Source organism: Balearica regulorum, chromosome 6, assembly GCF_011004875.1.
Source record: "Balearica regulorum gibbericeps isolate bBalReg1 chromosome 6, bBalReg1.pri, whole genome shotgun sequence".
NCBI lineage: Eukaryota > Metazoa > Chordata > Aves > Gruiformes > Gruidae > Balearica > Balearica regulorum.
Window position 1 is genome coordinate 38,737,748 of NC_046189.1, and position 12,683 is coordinate 38,750,430.

At 40.9% G+C, this 12,683-nt stretch overlaps 1 protein-coding gene across 12 annotated transcripts in view; it reads right to left on the reverse strand.

The window, feature by feature from the left end:
- Window positions 1–597: 597 nt before the first annotated feature.
- Window positions 598–12,683, reverse strand: part of QTMAN (queuosine-tRNA mannosyltransferase) — a 185,087-nt gene continuing 173,001 nt past the window's right edge. For 10 of the 12 annotated variants that reach the window (XM_075757253.1, XM_075757256.1, XM_075757263.1 and 7 more), the window contains 3 exons: window positions 9,808–9,878; window positions 9,016–9,107; window positions 598–1,756 (listed from right to left, as the gene is read on the reverse strand). In XM_075757253.1, coding sequence (XP_075613368.1) covers window positions 1,673–1,756; window positions 9,016–9,107; window positions 9,808–9,878 — 247 coding nt within the window. In that variant the 3' untranslated portion in view covers window positions 598–1,672. The other 2 variants (XR_012836187.1, XM_075757261.1) reach the window with 2 other exon arrangements.

Consider the following 12,683-nt stretch of genomic DNA (forward strand, 5'->3'; position numbering starts at 1 on the left):
GCAGAAATGAGGAGGAACCAGCTTAGAAGACACAACGATTACTGCAAAATCACAACTCTGCAGCGCTAGGGAAACATCCGAACACTTACCGTTGGATCTCCCCTGGGTTTTTTGATTGCTTAATGGAGTGATTTTAAAGAGAGGTACCGCATGCTCCCTCTCGCGCTGAAAAAGGACAGTTCGGCATCTTGATGGCGTCCGAAGGCAGGAAGGCACGTGTGCCGAGGGGGACCAGCCCGCGCCCTTCACCTGCTGCGGACAGCGCTCGGGCAAAGGAAAGATGCTGATGTCTGCTGCCGCGATGGGGAGAGGAGGTACCCTGCCTGACACGAGGGAAGCTGACACCACGGCCGTCCGCAAAGAGGGCTCTTACCCGGCTTCACACCGTAACACCTCAGCCAGAGTCCTCTTCTTGCTTCTTCCCAGAGCGGAGTGGAAAATCTTGGAATTGTCATAACGTTTTATTATCACTTGCAAAACAGATTCTACTTCATCAGATAAAGACACAATTGCATTCATTGACTCTGACACAAGGATATGCATAGTGATAAACATACAGATAGATGTACACACTTATACATGAATGAGATATGCTAATTAAAAATTGCAGTGGGCACTTTATTAAAAATTTATTGTACAATCTACATCTTCAAAACATTTTACATCAACAAATATAGCAGCTTGACTGCTGGAATCATAAGTGATTTATCTTTAAAAGACTGTATTTGTAACGGGATGCGAAGATTCTTGATGAACTGCCGTTACATTTAAACTACTGGTTTTTATTGGAAGTATTTTGACTGTTATCTGTTTGTTCTCCATCCTTGAGAGAAATAAAACAAGTGTCTCGGCTTTCATTTTATCGGATAGATGGCACCATGTAGCATATTTCCCATGCTAGTTTGAATTACAGCTGTTTATCTTTCAGCTTTCTTTAAGATTAATTAAATGCAAATGTAACTCCGCGAATCATGGGATTACCTGCCAGACCCCTTATTAATACCTTCACTTAAAAACCCCCGCGCCAGAGAGTCATTAATTTGAAAAAAAAAAAAAAAAAAAAAAGAAAAAAAAAAGTGCTAAAGCAGCCCTTTGCCTCCAAACAACCCGGAGATGGCTGCCCAATTAGTCCGGCAGCGTTCGGATCCTCCTTTCAGGCCCTGTGGCCCTTTGAGGACACAATAAGGCTCCAATGATAACCTGGCAACCTAGGTAGAAACTCAGCCAAGTGTGAGCGTTTGAAGCTGCAGCTTGGCTGCCATCGTGTCGGCGAAAAGAAAGAATTCAGGCACCATGTCATCCAGTACAAAGGATAAAAACAGATTCAACCGGAAATTCAATGTGGCACCACATATGGGATACATGAGTGCGGTTATACAACAGGCCACATATTTTTTTTGAACAGTCTCCTGCATGTGATGCCGAGGACATGTGTAACCATCATAACGTCTCTAAGAATCTGTATTTAATTTGAGCTGGGGTGGTGGCAGGGATTGGAGATCTGAAGCCGCCACAGGTTTGTGGCAGATGGCTCTGTGTCAGCTATGACAAGCAGCCAGGCTCGGCTTCCTCTGCAGATTTTCTTTTCTCTCTGATCAGGTAAATATGGGCACACTCTGGAAACTTCCACAATTCTGCCTGAGGCTGCAAGTTTGTGACTTAGCCCCATCTGTCACAAATCTTCCCTCGGTTCTGCTGCGAGCAGAGACCTGAATTTACTGCCGAGCGCTGCCCAAGAAAACCCAGCCGTCTCGCCCTACGAGGAAGCAGAAGAGAAAAGCGCACGAAGCCGCGTTAGATGCTGGGACACAAAAGGGACGTCTGTCGCGCGGGAAGGAGCACGGCTCTGTGCCGAAACCCGGGATTTCCGCAGGGCGGAAGCGAGTTGGTCAGAGAAGGCTTACGCGGCATTATTTGGAAACGGGGAGAATTCCGCGGGGTTTTTTTTAAAGCCAGGTGAGCTGGTCGGCAGCCCCAGGTTATTTGCTCCTGGATGAGGGCTTCCACCATCAAACGTCCATCTGTTTTAGCGGTGGTCTCGGCGGACAGGCCAAGGACTGAACACCTGCGGGGACTGACCCGCCTCTCGCACCCTCAGGCACGGCGGAACCGCCAACCAGCAGGAGCGAGGGCCTAATTCTCCTGCTTGACCGTCATCGGCCTGGCTTCTGGGCTTTATTTTAGAGTAACCTTGGAGATAATACACCCAACTCCTTTTTCAGGGGAGTGATAATTCTGCAAAGGTCTGGGCATTCATTTTTTCAAGGAATAGTGACTCAGTCAACAGCTCCTAAATACGCAGAGATTGAGAGAAGCAAAGTTTTCACATAAAGACCTCCCCATGAAGAACACGCAGCATAATGTCAGTACCAGTACAATATCTTTTACAAAATAATCAACTTACTTGTTTCTTGTGTCCTAAGATCAGAAGTGAAGCAATTAATATCTACTCTGCCATCATTAGACTTCAGAGTTAACCTTTAGAATTTAAGAAAGACTGGTCATCCATTTGGACCCGCTGTTTCAGGACAGCTGGAGTTCAAGAAGACAGTACTGATTTGGTGCACATTTTATGTACTTTTTAAAAAATTATCTTAACAAAATTAAGAATTAGAGACTATTATTCAGCAGAAAAACTGAGATTTGGCAGGCAAGACAGCAGAGTGATTTACAGAGCCAATTTGTATCGGGTCAGCTTTACTCTGTGACCCAGCTCCTTCCCTCTGTAAGTGAGTATTGGGGGAGAATCGAGGTGGAAAGCAGCTTGTAGTAATTACTTTTGGAGCTCAACTTTCAAATGCCAAGCACCTTTGGAAACCACCATCAGAAGACAGTATTGGTTTACACGGACTGGGTGCACTGTGAGGCCCGAGTCAGACCCATATAATACTCCTCAGCAGAGTAACGGTTTTTCCCTGCACAAACTGGTCTGTTCTGTAGTTTCTTACATCAGTCTTTTAAAACTCATTTCATTCTTTCTGTCTTTAAACAAAGAGCCATCAAATGTTGGATGTGAATCTATGCAAGATACGTTGGTGGGTACCTTGCAGAGGATGGTTCAGAACACACTGACCAACTGCAACAGTAGGAAAACGGTTTCAGGCTTTCTTTTTCAAGGTAATTTCAAAATACGTTACTGAAAAAAGTAAGTTTTCATGTTTTTTTCAACTTTCCTCTCGAAGTCAATCCTATCTCCTTTGACCTGTTTCTCCATCTACCGTTTTGCAGCGGTTGTAGTTCATCCGCCAGTTTTCATATACTTTCTAAACCTAAATTGGAAGCTATCTAATATTGTGACAATAAAAAGTTCAAAGTCCTGGTGTTTATGCTGAAAGATGCACACATCACTGCCTTCTTAATGAACGCTTTCCTCCTGCTCCGCTATAGACCAACATTTTCAGAGACCTGAAATCTCCTGGATGTATACCTCAGGGAGCCAAGAGCAAGGCAAACCCTGGGAGAAGTTCAGATGCAGGACACGTATGTCTACATATGTATGGCTGGATCCCAGAATGACCTAGCAGGCAACTTCAACAGCTACCTGCCAGCTCATTTCTTTCACAGTGAGGATCCACATTAGCTAGCAGACCTCACTCTACCACAGCTGCTTCCAGACCCACACGCTGCTTGAAGACCTAAGGTTGACCCAAAATGCTTAAATAGTGTCCCACAGTCCAGCAGATCTTCCCACCTGTTCAAACCTCCTAAGCTAGCTGGATTTCACCTATATCAGCTATACGTATGGGAATGGAAAATGTCAAGACTTCAGTCTAACCTGGATGCGACCCTGAGGAACTTAATCCAACTTCGAAGTTAGATCCTGCTTCGAAGTGGGCCCTGCTTTGAGCAGAGGCTGACCACATGACCTCCAGAGGTACCTTCCTTAACTATGATTCCGTGTTCTAAATAAGTAACCAAAGTTTTCTCTCGCATAAGAAATTCTTAATTATATACATTTTACTTAGGCTCCCATGCCTAAGCACTGACACAGAGACGGGAGAGCAGGGACGCAGCACGCCGCACTCCAGAGTTCCCAGGCTGCTATAAACCTTCCCATACAGGCTCTGAGAAGCAGATCTAGACCATCTCTGAAACCATTTTAAATTATGCCCACTGGAAACCAAGCATCTCAAGAGGCAAATTCAAGTTTCCCACTTGTCCTTCCAACCTCCTTCTAACCTGCGCCTAACGCTAACCAGGGAGAAGCACAAATTCAATACGATGCCTTCTTTTTTCTCTGCAAACGTGCTCTGCCGGAAATATTTGTACTATTTGCATATCCTATAGAGCTCTAAATTAACTTTATCAGCTCAGGACAAAAGATCTGGAGAACACTGTAAGCAAACATCTGCTCAATATACATTCACCATTAAAAAGTAAACAGTATGTTTGGCTCCATAAGGAACAGGTTGAAAATTATCAGAGTACAACACATCACATAAACCGATGGCATGGCCCAGAATACTCTGTAAAGCAATGATCGCACCAGCACAAAACCAGTTCTCAAGCATCAAAATGGCTTGGATGATGAGAAATTAGCACATAAATATGGAATAATGTTCACGGGGAAAGACTGAAAAGACCGGGATGCTGTAAGAGTTTGACAAACGTTTATAAAACAATGAACGGTATAGGAAAGATGGATGAGGAGCTTCTGCTTCCAGGCGACCAACTCCAGACACTCAACGCAACTGAAGGTGGGGAAACCCTGAGCCAATTGAAGGAAATGCTTTTACCGCTGTCTCTAAAGATATGATGAACCGCTTTGCTATAGGAAGCCGTGAAAGACAGGAACAGGGGCTTCCAAGCGCCTGAATGTCAAATGGAGAACTGTTATGTACAGCCTGGCAATACTTAACACTAAAAGCCTGTGAGAGGTGATAAAATGTCCAAGTCCGGGGTTAGGACCAATCTCTAACTCTAAAAGACAAAGAGAAGACCTTTAATATCCCATTTCTACTCATGTCAGCCCTCTCCCAAACATCTGATGCTCACCACTATCAAAACCATGGAATTAAACACATGGCGTGCTGATCCAGAGTGGCGGTTAGCATCCTTACGGAAAAATGAAATTTCTCATGGAGTTTTGCTGGGCAGTGGGTACGGATGAGGGCAGAGGCATCATCCCTGGCTCTCACATGAGCCGTACAAGAACTATGAACAACTTCTGCTCCTTGCAACAGGGCTGAGTGGCTGATGGGACATCCTCGCTTGTCCAGCACCCCCTATCCTTAGGCTGAGAATGCCTCCTGCTGCCTCCCTAGCTGTGCCTAAATATTAAAGCTGGACCAGGAGCAGTTTTCCCTTCTACGTGTTTTCCTGAATTACTAAAGATACTGCTTTATCTCAAATCAGAGCAAAAAGAAAAGGGAAAAAAAAAAAAAAAAAGAAAAAAGAAAGTTTTGTTAGAACTGCCCTATACAGCCAAATCCTGAGACTGGAAACAATTCAGATGTCTACGGTCTAACTGGGATCTTAATTTGATTTTACAGCAGTTTAATTCCTTTGAATTCAGCAGACTTCCTTCTACAGTGGTGTAAGAAAGGAAAAAAAAAATCACGCCATGTGTCTTTTCATAGGCAGGTGAGCTTCTGTAGTGTGATGGAAATGAGAAGATGAATGTCAGAAAGTGGGCCAAATTCTTTTCTCCGTTAAACAAGCATGAGTGAGAGTAGGATTTTTCTGTAGGAACTGAAGCTGACAGCATGTCAACCAGCACTCATTCAGCTGGGAGGGCTGGGAGAGATTATTTAAAGTTGTCAGCTCCTTCCATGCCTGGCTTTTGGCAACTCTTCTTGTCCCTTTCCACTGCATACTCTTTATACTTGCTGTTTTAAATTAAGAAACTGAAGTGAGGGAACTGAAAGGTAAACTTAAAGAAAATAATGCAGAAACAAATGCTTTGCCCTATTTTTTTATTCTTTTTTTTAAATTTTAAACCTACTAGATAGGGAGCCTGCAAACACTGACAGGTCCTCTGGTGTAATGTGACGGAGACCGAAGCCCTGTTGCTGTTACTCGCTTCATTCTGGCGCTTACTTTGGCAACCACAAATACCCCGAACCAGAGAGCAACGTTTGATTCCATAAAACTGGAACAGAACAAATAATTGATAACAAATGAGGTTTGCTTTCCGCTCATCTCAATCTTCTGTTAATAACTGGTAGAAGGCAACGTCGAAATGCAAATGAGGCAGCCTTGGGTGCTGTGAGAATACACAGGGTAAGTAATACATCATTTGGAAAGGTTTTCATAGGTGCTTACATTACGGACACTTTAACAAGTCTGCCAGCTTCAATCTGCTCCACGGAGTTCAGCTACTGCAGTTCAATGTCTCGGTCTGTGCATTTTCACAGGGACATCCGCCGTGCCCGGCTCCCTAACCCGACTGCCCCGCTGCCATTTATCTCCCCTTTTGCTCCTAATTTTGTCAGCGCAAGCGCTGAGGACAACTGAAGGAATAACTGCCTGTTTAATTAGACCGCTGCCTAATTATTATGGATAGCCTCAGTAATAAAACCCCAGCAATATGTAAAAGGATAAGCCAAGGTACTTCTGATGATGATTACTTCCCAATCTACGAAGCAGAATCCCCAAACAGTAAAGAAAAGCACTATTTGCTTTTAAAGCATTTTTACTTTCAAGACTCCACAGCCACTTTACGGACTCGAGGCAGGGAGCATGTCAGGAAGGTTTCTGAAAGAAAAATAGTTAGTACGCATCACCGTGCTGGGGTCCCTTTTCTATTCCACTGCAGTAAATATAATATTACACTGATTTGAAAAAAAGTGAAAATACAGCGGAAGTGCTGCACGCCCTTCATGATTTCACTTTTTTCAGCTTCCTAAAAATCGTTCCATCGAAAATTCCAGGAACAGCACACATCTAAGTTAGTGGTTTTCTAAGAGGCTTTGCGGATAGTTTCATTGCGAAAGGAAGACTTGGCACACGTGGGCGTAGGTACAAAAAGACAACTCTAACAGTATTCTCCGAGCTGATCCAAAGCCTATTAAAGACAACAGGGATCTTTTCACCGGTAGTCCCAGGTTCTGGATTAGTCTCTGCTTTACTCATCTTAAAGCGATCCCCCACTCAGCTCGATTGCTACCTGTTGCAGACAATCCGTGCGAACGCTGGGAAGATCCGGTCGGGGCTGCACTGTTAATAGTGCCCACGTGCAAGGGGTAGGATAAACTCCTTCAGCTTCAGCCGGAAAATCATCCCAAGGGATTTTTTTAAAAAAAGAAAAATCCTTCAAGCAAATTAGCATTTTGCTTACGGGGCTCGTGCACACATTTTAAACCCATACCACTTCACATCAGTATTTGCTGTACCGTTATGTCCATTTTTAGTGCAGCTCGGCTCTGTTTAGGAGCTGGGGATCCACACGTAGAGGGAAGATCCACGTGAACGCAACTATTAGCCGAACTTGAAGCATCGGGAAATGTCAAGGTAAACGTTTAAGGACTGTTTTCCCTTTGAAGCCACCATGTATAACTATACGATACTATTGACTCAAGAAGTAATGCTGAACACTGGAAGTGTTCAGTCAGCATTTTAAACTATTATGAGCTACCTTCTGAACCATTGCCAAGTTAATAGACAATGAAAGATAATGAGCTTGAAATTGGGTGTTAAATTGCATTTTTGGTTCTCTCCTTTTTTCTTGAAGTTTTAACTGTTTCCTGCAGAAACGACATCATCTTTGATGTATCATTATGTAAATGTCTATTTTTAGGTCACAAAAAAAGTCAGACGCGGGCTAAACCCTGGCTCCTCCCGCTACATGTGTGCGGGAAGGGGTAGGGAGGCAGACGACACGCAGCAAGCCCCAACGCTTTCTGGTCCCCGCAGGGAGGACGGTGCAGAGATGAGGTTAGGTCTGCTGGCAGCACGAGCCTCCAAATTAAGAAGGAGATTACTCGACTTGCTCGTTAACAGCGTGCCTGGACGGCGACAGCCAGGAAACGCTAAAGAGACCACATTTGTATTGCACGGGTAACCCGAGGAGTTATTTCTGTGCGCTCCCAAGCTTTTAAGGATTTTCAGCTGAATTCAGGGTGGGTTTTTTGGGGTTTTTTTGGTTTTTTTACAAATGCTACCTGAAGCACCTTTGTCGTGCAGCGGTAATGCGTATCCAACCTGCCCACGGCATAGCCAGGACTGTAAAAGTCAGACGACACTGTAAATGTACGTATCAGCATGCAGGAAAGAGCAGCTATTTTTCTAAAAGCAGCATCGTGTAATAATAGCTCTAGACTGGAATAATATAGAATGTAGGGCTTTATCTACAATCGCGTAATTAAAAAAAAGCGTGACTCCTAGCAGTATAAATACACCTCTTAAAAATACGAAAGTCGGTCTAGACTTGAACGCTCGATCAAAACTCGATCGGAAGGTCTGCCACTGAAACGGTACTTTCACTACATAAATCACTGCAAAGAATAGGACATGATAAATACCAGTAGATTATGCTTCCGATGATAAACTTTTTTTGTGTTCAACATAACATACCTCAAAAAGCAAAGAGTTAAAATAATCATAATTACCAAAATAATTCAAATACCTCCAAAAGGCAGAGAAATCTTACCTGATACAAGTCACCTGCATTTTCTGAGGACTGAAGATTAAATTAGAATAGGAAGGTAGGCTTATCCTCATTAGTATAATTGTAGGATCTTTCTTTTATTTTCCTTTTAAACTAATGAGTTGCATTAATCCAGGTTCATTTTTATAAGCCTCTTGGGTCCAAATGTAAAGGACAGTCATTTTAGAAAACAATAAATTAAAAAAAAGCATGTAGCATGCATTAAGTGCACGTATTTCATAAGACCTAGGTTAATACAACTGGCATCTAGCTTAATTAATCCTTGTTAGTGTAACGACTAATATCCCTCCCTAGCATGTTTCCTTTAAACATTAGTATGTTAATTAAATGTTGTTTTTTTAAGGGGTTTTTTTTCCTTTGTACTTCAATATGGCATTATATCATGTAAAACTATTCTGAACAACTACCTTATAGAGATGTTTCCTTACAGTATCTGGTCTCTTGCAGAAATTCTGAAGCCTTTTAAAAAGCTGTTCAGGTGTAGAATACAGATATTCAGCTGCAGGAAAAACAGATACATTTTTAATGAAACAAAAACCTCAAAGCACACACTCGATATTAGTCACTTTACTAATTAAAAATGCATATTGCTCTGTGCCGCCTCGTGTTTTACATTATTTAAGCATGATTTTATAAGGTTACCTCAGCTCACAAGGATGTTTAATGCTAAATAAGACTGTGTAGTTGTGCTGTTTAGACATCTCCTTTGGGTGATTAAAATACATTATTCTAATGTAACACAATGCATATGTGATACATTTAGTGATGAGATTTTTGAAAGAACTGGTACTACGTTAGCGTGTATCCTGCACCGCAGTTGCATACTATTAAGTATTAAATTGTTTAAATAATTTGGTGTGATTTTCAGGCCTCGGGTTTTTTTTTTTCCGTGTATCAAAAAAATCTGCAAGCCATTGCAGCATCACTGACCTTTCAACAAAAAATCTATCATTACGGGTTGTGTATGCTAACAATGAAGAATGCTATTTCAAAACTTGCTTTTGTGTTATCTTAAAAGAACAGATGGCAAATATAAACTTCGTCTAATGTATTAAAACACATAAAATTTTCCTTAACACTAACATGTTGGCTTGCCAAATAAACAATTGCTTTTGCTCAAGTTTATTCTTAAACTTTGTATTTTAGCATGAATCACATTATTACGTTTCAGAAAAAAGAATGTGGAGCAAAACAGCTACCTGGAAATATCTCCGGGTACACCAAGGCTTTGGGACACAGCGGGTAACAGCCGCAATACACAGCTTCGACCCTGAAGATTAGAAATAATAAATACGCAAAAATAGACGTTAGTGAGCCAAAAACTTCTTGTGGTGCAAGAGCATCGAGGTTGACTACATATAGCAAGAGTGAAACATTTTTTTTCTTCAGCAGCATAATCCTTCGAAATGCCAAAGTTGCTCTTTTTAAAGAAAATTTTATTGATCATATGAATTACATAGAACAGAACAGCGAGCATATGTTTTGTTCGCTGAATAAATCAAAGCGCAGCTCTGCATTTTTTTGTTTTTTAAATACTGTTTAACACATTTTATAATCAGCAGACAGACACATGTAACAACATGGTGAAGTATGGACGGCTTTTCTTAATAATGCTGCAGAAAAACAAGGGCACACGTGCGCGCGTTGGGATCTACGTGGATGTATAGACAGCCGCACGCAATCACCGTTACCTGGCAGAACAGATATTCTCCTTCCACTTTAAGACTCCAAAGGTTATGATTAAATACAGCCTAGGAACAACTTCCAGCATGCTTGGGCTGGGATATTTTAGCTTACGCACACGCTGCGGATAATTTCCTTTATTTTTCGGGACATAAAGTGTTGTATTTTTTAATAACTACTGGTGTGATTCCTTTGCCAAAGCGTGAGATGCTTCGTACTTGCGATTTTTCAGGGAAGAATTTACATATCTCCTGGAACATCAAACCCAAATATTTTATAATTGCGACAGAGTGGCGCAAAGTTTTCCAGTAGCGAATCTGAAGAAAAGCTATCCTCTTTGTGTTTGCGTTTTAATAACTGAACGGGTTAAGGCATCAAGTTTTCAGTTTATTTTTTTTGCATAATGACCATTGATCTGACATAATGTCCCTCCAAAGATACAACTGTAATTTCTGTTGGCCAGAAATTACACAGTGAAATTCAAAACACTTCTTAAAATATGTTTATTTTATGAGAGTCTTTGAATTTCCTCCAACATGTTGACCATACGAGGGCTTTATTTTTAACTTCAGTTTCCCTCGGTCCCCAGAAAAAAATATCTGAAATCTTGTCAACGTTCACCTTTTCTATCTTCAGTGACGAGCCAAAAGGCTTTTGCTACCTTCATGTGCATATCGGGTTTGGTACTTTAGCACAGGCACCCAGAAGGAACCCGGTTTCATTTAGATCTACTCAGTTTTGAACAGGAAAAAAATAAAATGAAGAATAACGTATTCAGTTTTCATGCTAGAAAACTAGGCATAACCACAAAACCCAGAGATAGACATTTCTCTGCAAATGCTTTCGCTAAGCAATGATTGCTAGGGTTTTTTTCATAAACTTTTAAAATTTGTAATTTATGGTTTTTTTAAAATAACATATGCACTTCAGATTGCATTTTAAACATTAACAACAATTTCAAAGTGTACATCGTCTAGCACTATATTTTTTACCAAAGGGAAATGTTTCTGATGTGTGATTTAATTGATGATTTCAGTTCTTAAATATTGTGTCATATGTCAAAGCAAATAGATTTTTAAAGTTTTCTTTAATCTAGGAGAAAAAAAAAAAAGAGTGAAACTGTGGACATTTCAGTAATAGCTCAGATCACTAAGTTATGTTAAAATATTTGCTTTTTAATCATATCGTCTGCATGGGGAAAAAAAAAAAAAAAAAAAAAAAAAAAGAACAGCTCCCTAAAACAAAACTGCAGGCCAAGATGCAATCTGAGTCATCATTTGAGTAGGCAACTTCCCCTTATGAAAAACCTCTATCAGGATCATGAATTAGTAAAATCAGAATTTAATGCCTCTGTAGTTTGCTGGATAAAAGTTAAAATTTGGAATTCTTTCATTTGCAAATGATCTTATTTGCATACTCATTTTCTACCTTTCCGCACCGCAGTTTACGCGCATTTTCTGCGAGGTCCTTCCCACGGTGCGGTAAGGCTTGCTATCAACCTTTCCCAAGCCAGGCCCTATAGATCCAGCCGAGCGGGGCGGAGCAGCCCCAGCTCACGGACACAGCCTTCAGCCCCAACGCGGCCAGGACAGCTCTGCAACTTCCCCCCCGCTTCTGGCCTTTCCCAGAAAAGTAGCATATCAGAACAATAATACAATTATTCTTCATTTCAATCCTTAAGCACTACTAGTTAAATAATAAATAGAGTTCCGATTGATCTATTGTTAAAATGGCTAGTAAATGACCTTTTTATTCCAATTAACAAATCATCTGCTAAATCTATGAATCTTAATATTCAGATCTATTCACTTCAATTCATACAATTTATCTGCAAATAGTTGTTGGGCTTTTGATTCTAAATATAATTAGCTGATAATTTTGCTTGGCTGAATTACTTTTCTGGAGGGCCTGCTAAGGCTCTCAGTCGCATTATCTAGCAATAATGAATCTGATAGGTGAAATTTTTTACTGTAATGAGGATGAGACACAGTTGTGACACCTGAGTCTAGTAATAACAGAAGACTGCTAATTATCGACAGCACTTTTTTGTGTGATGCACAGAGAAAAAAAAAATCCCTCATTATTAAAAAATAAAAAGTTACAATTATAAGTGACACCGGAGGAGAGTAAATAAAATGGAGTGATTAAAACATTGCTGCTTTAAGGGTGTTTTTAATTAAGTGGAAATGCTAATGTTGTCATACTTAGCAGATGGGATTAAAATTAGTTATTGTAAGTAACTCATATTTTATGTTATGGTTTCCACAGCATGTCTACAAGATCTAAGAAAGTGATACATTCCATAAGACATTTAAAAAATGAAATTCTCATAGTCTTTACAGCTCATAATAATGAACATCATGAATAAACTATTGAAAAAAAATCCTGCCAA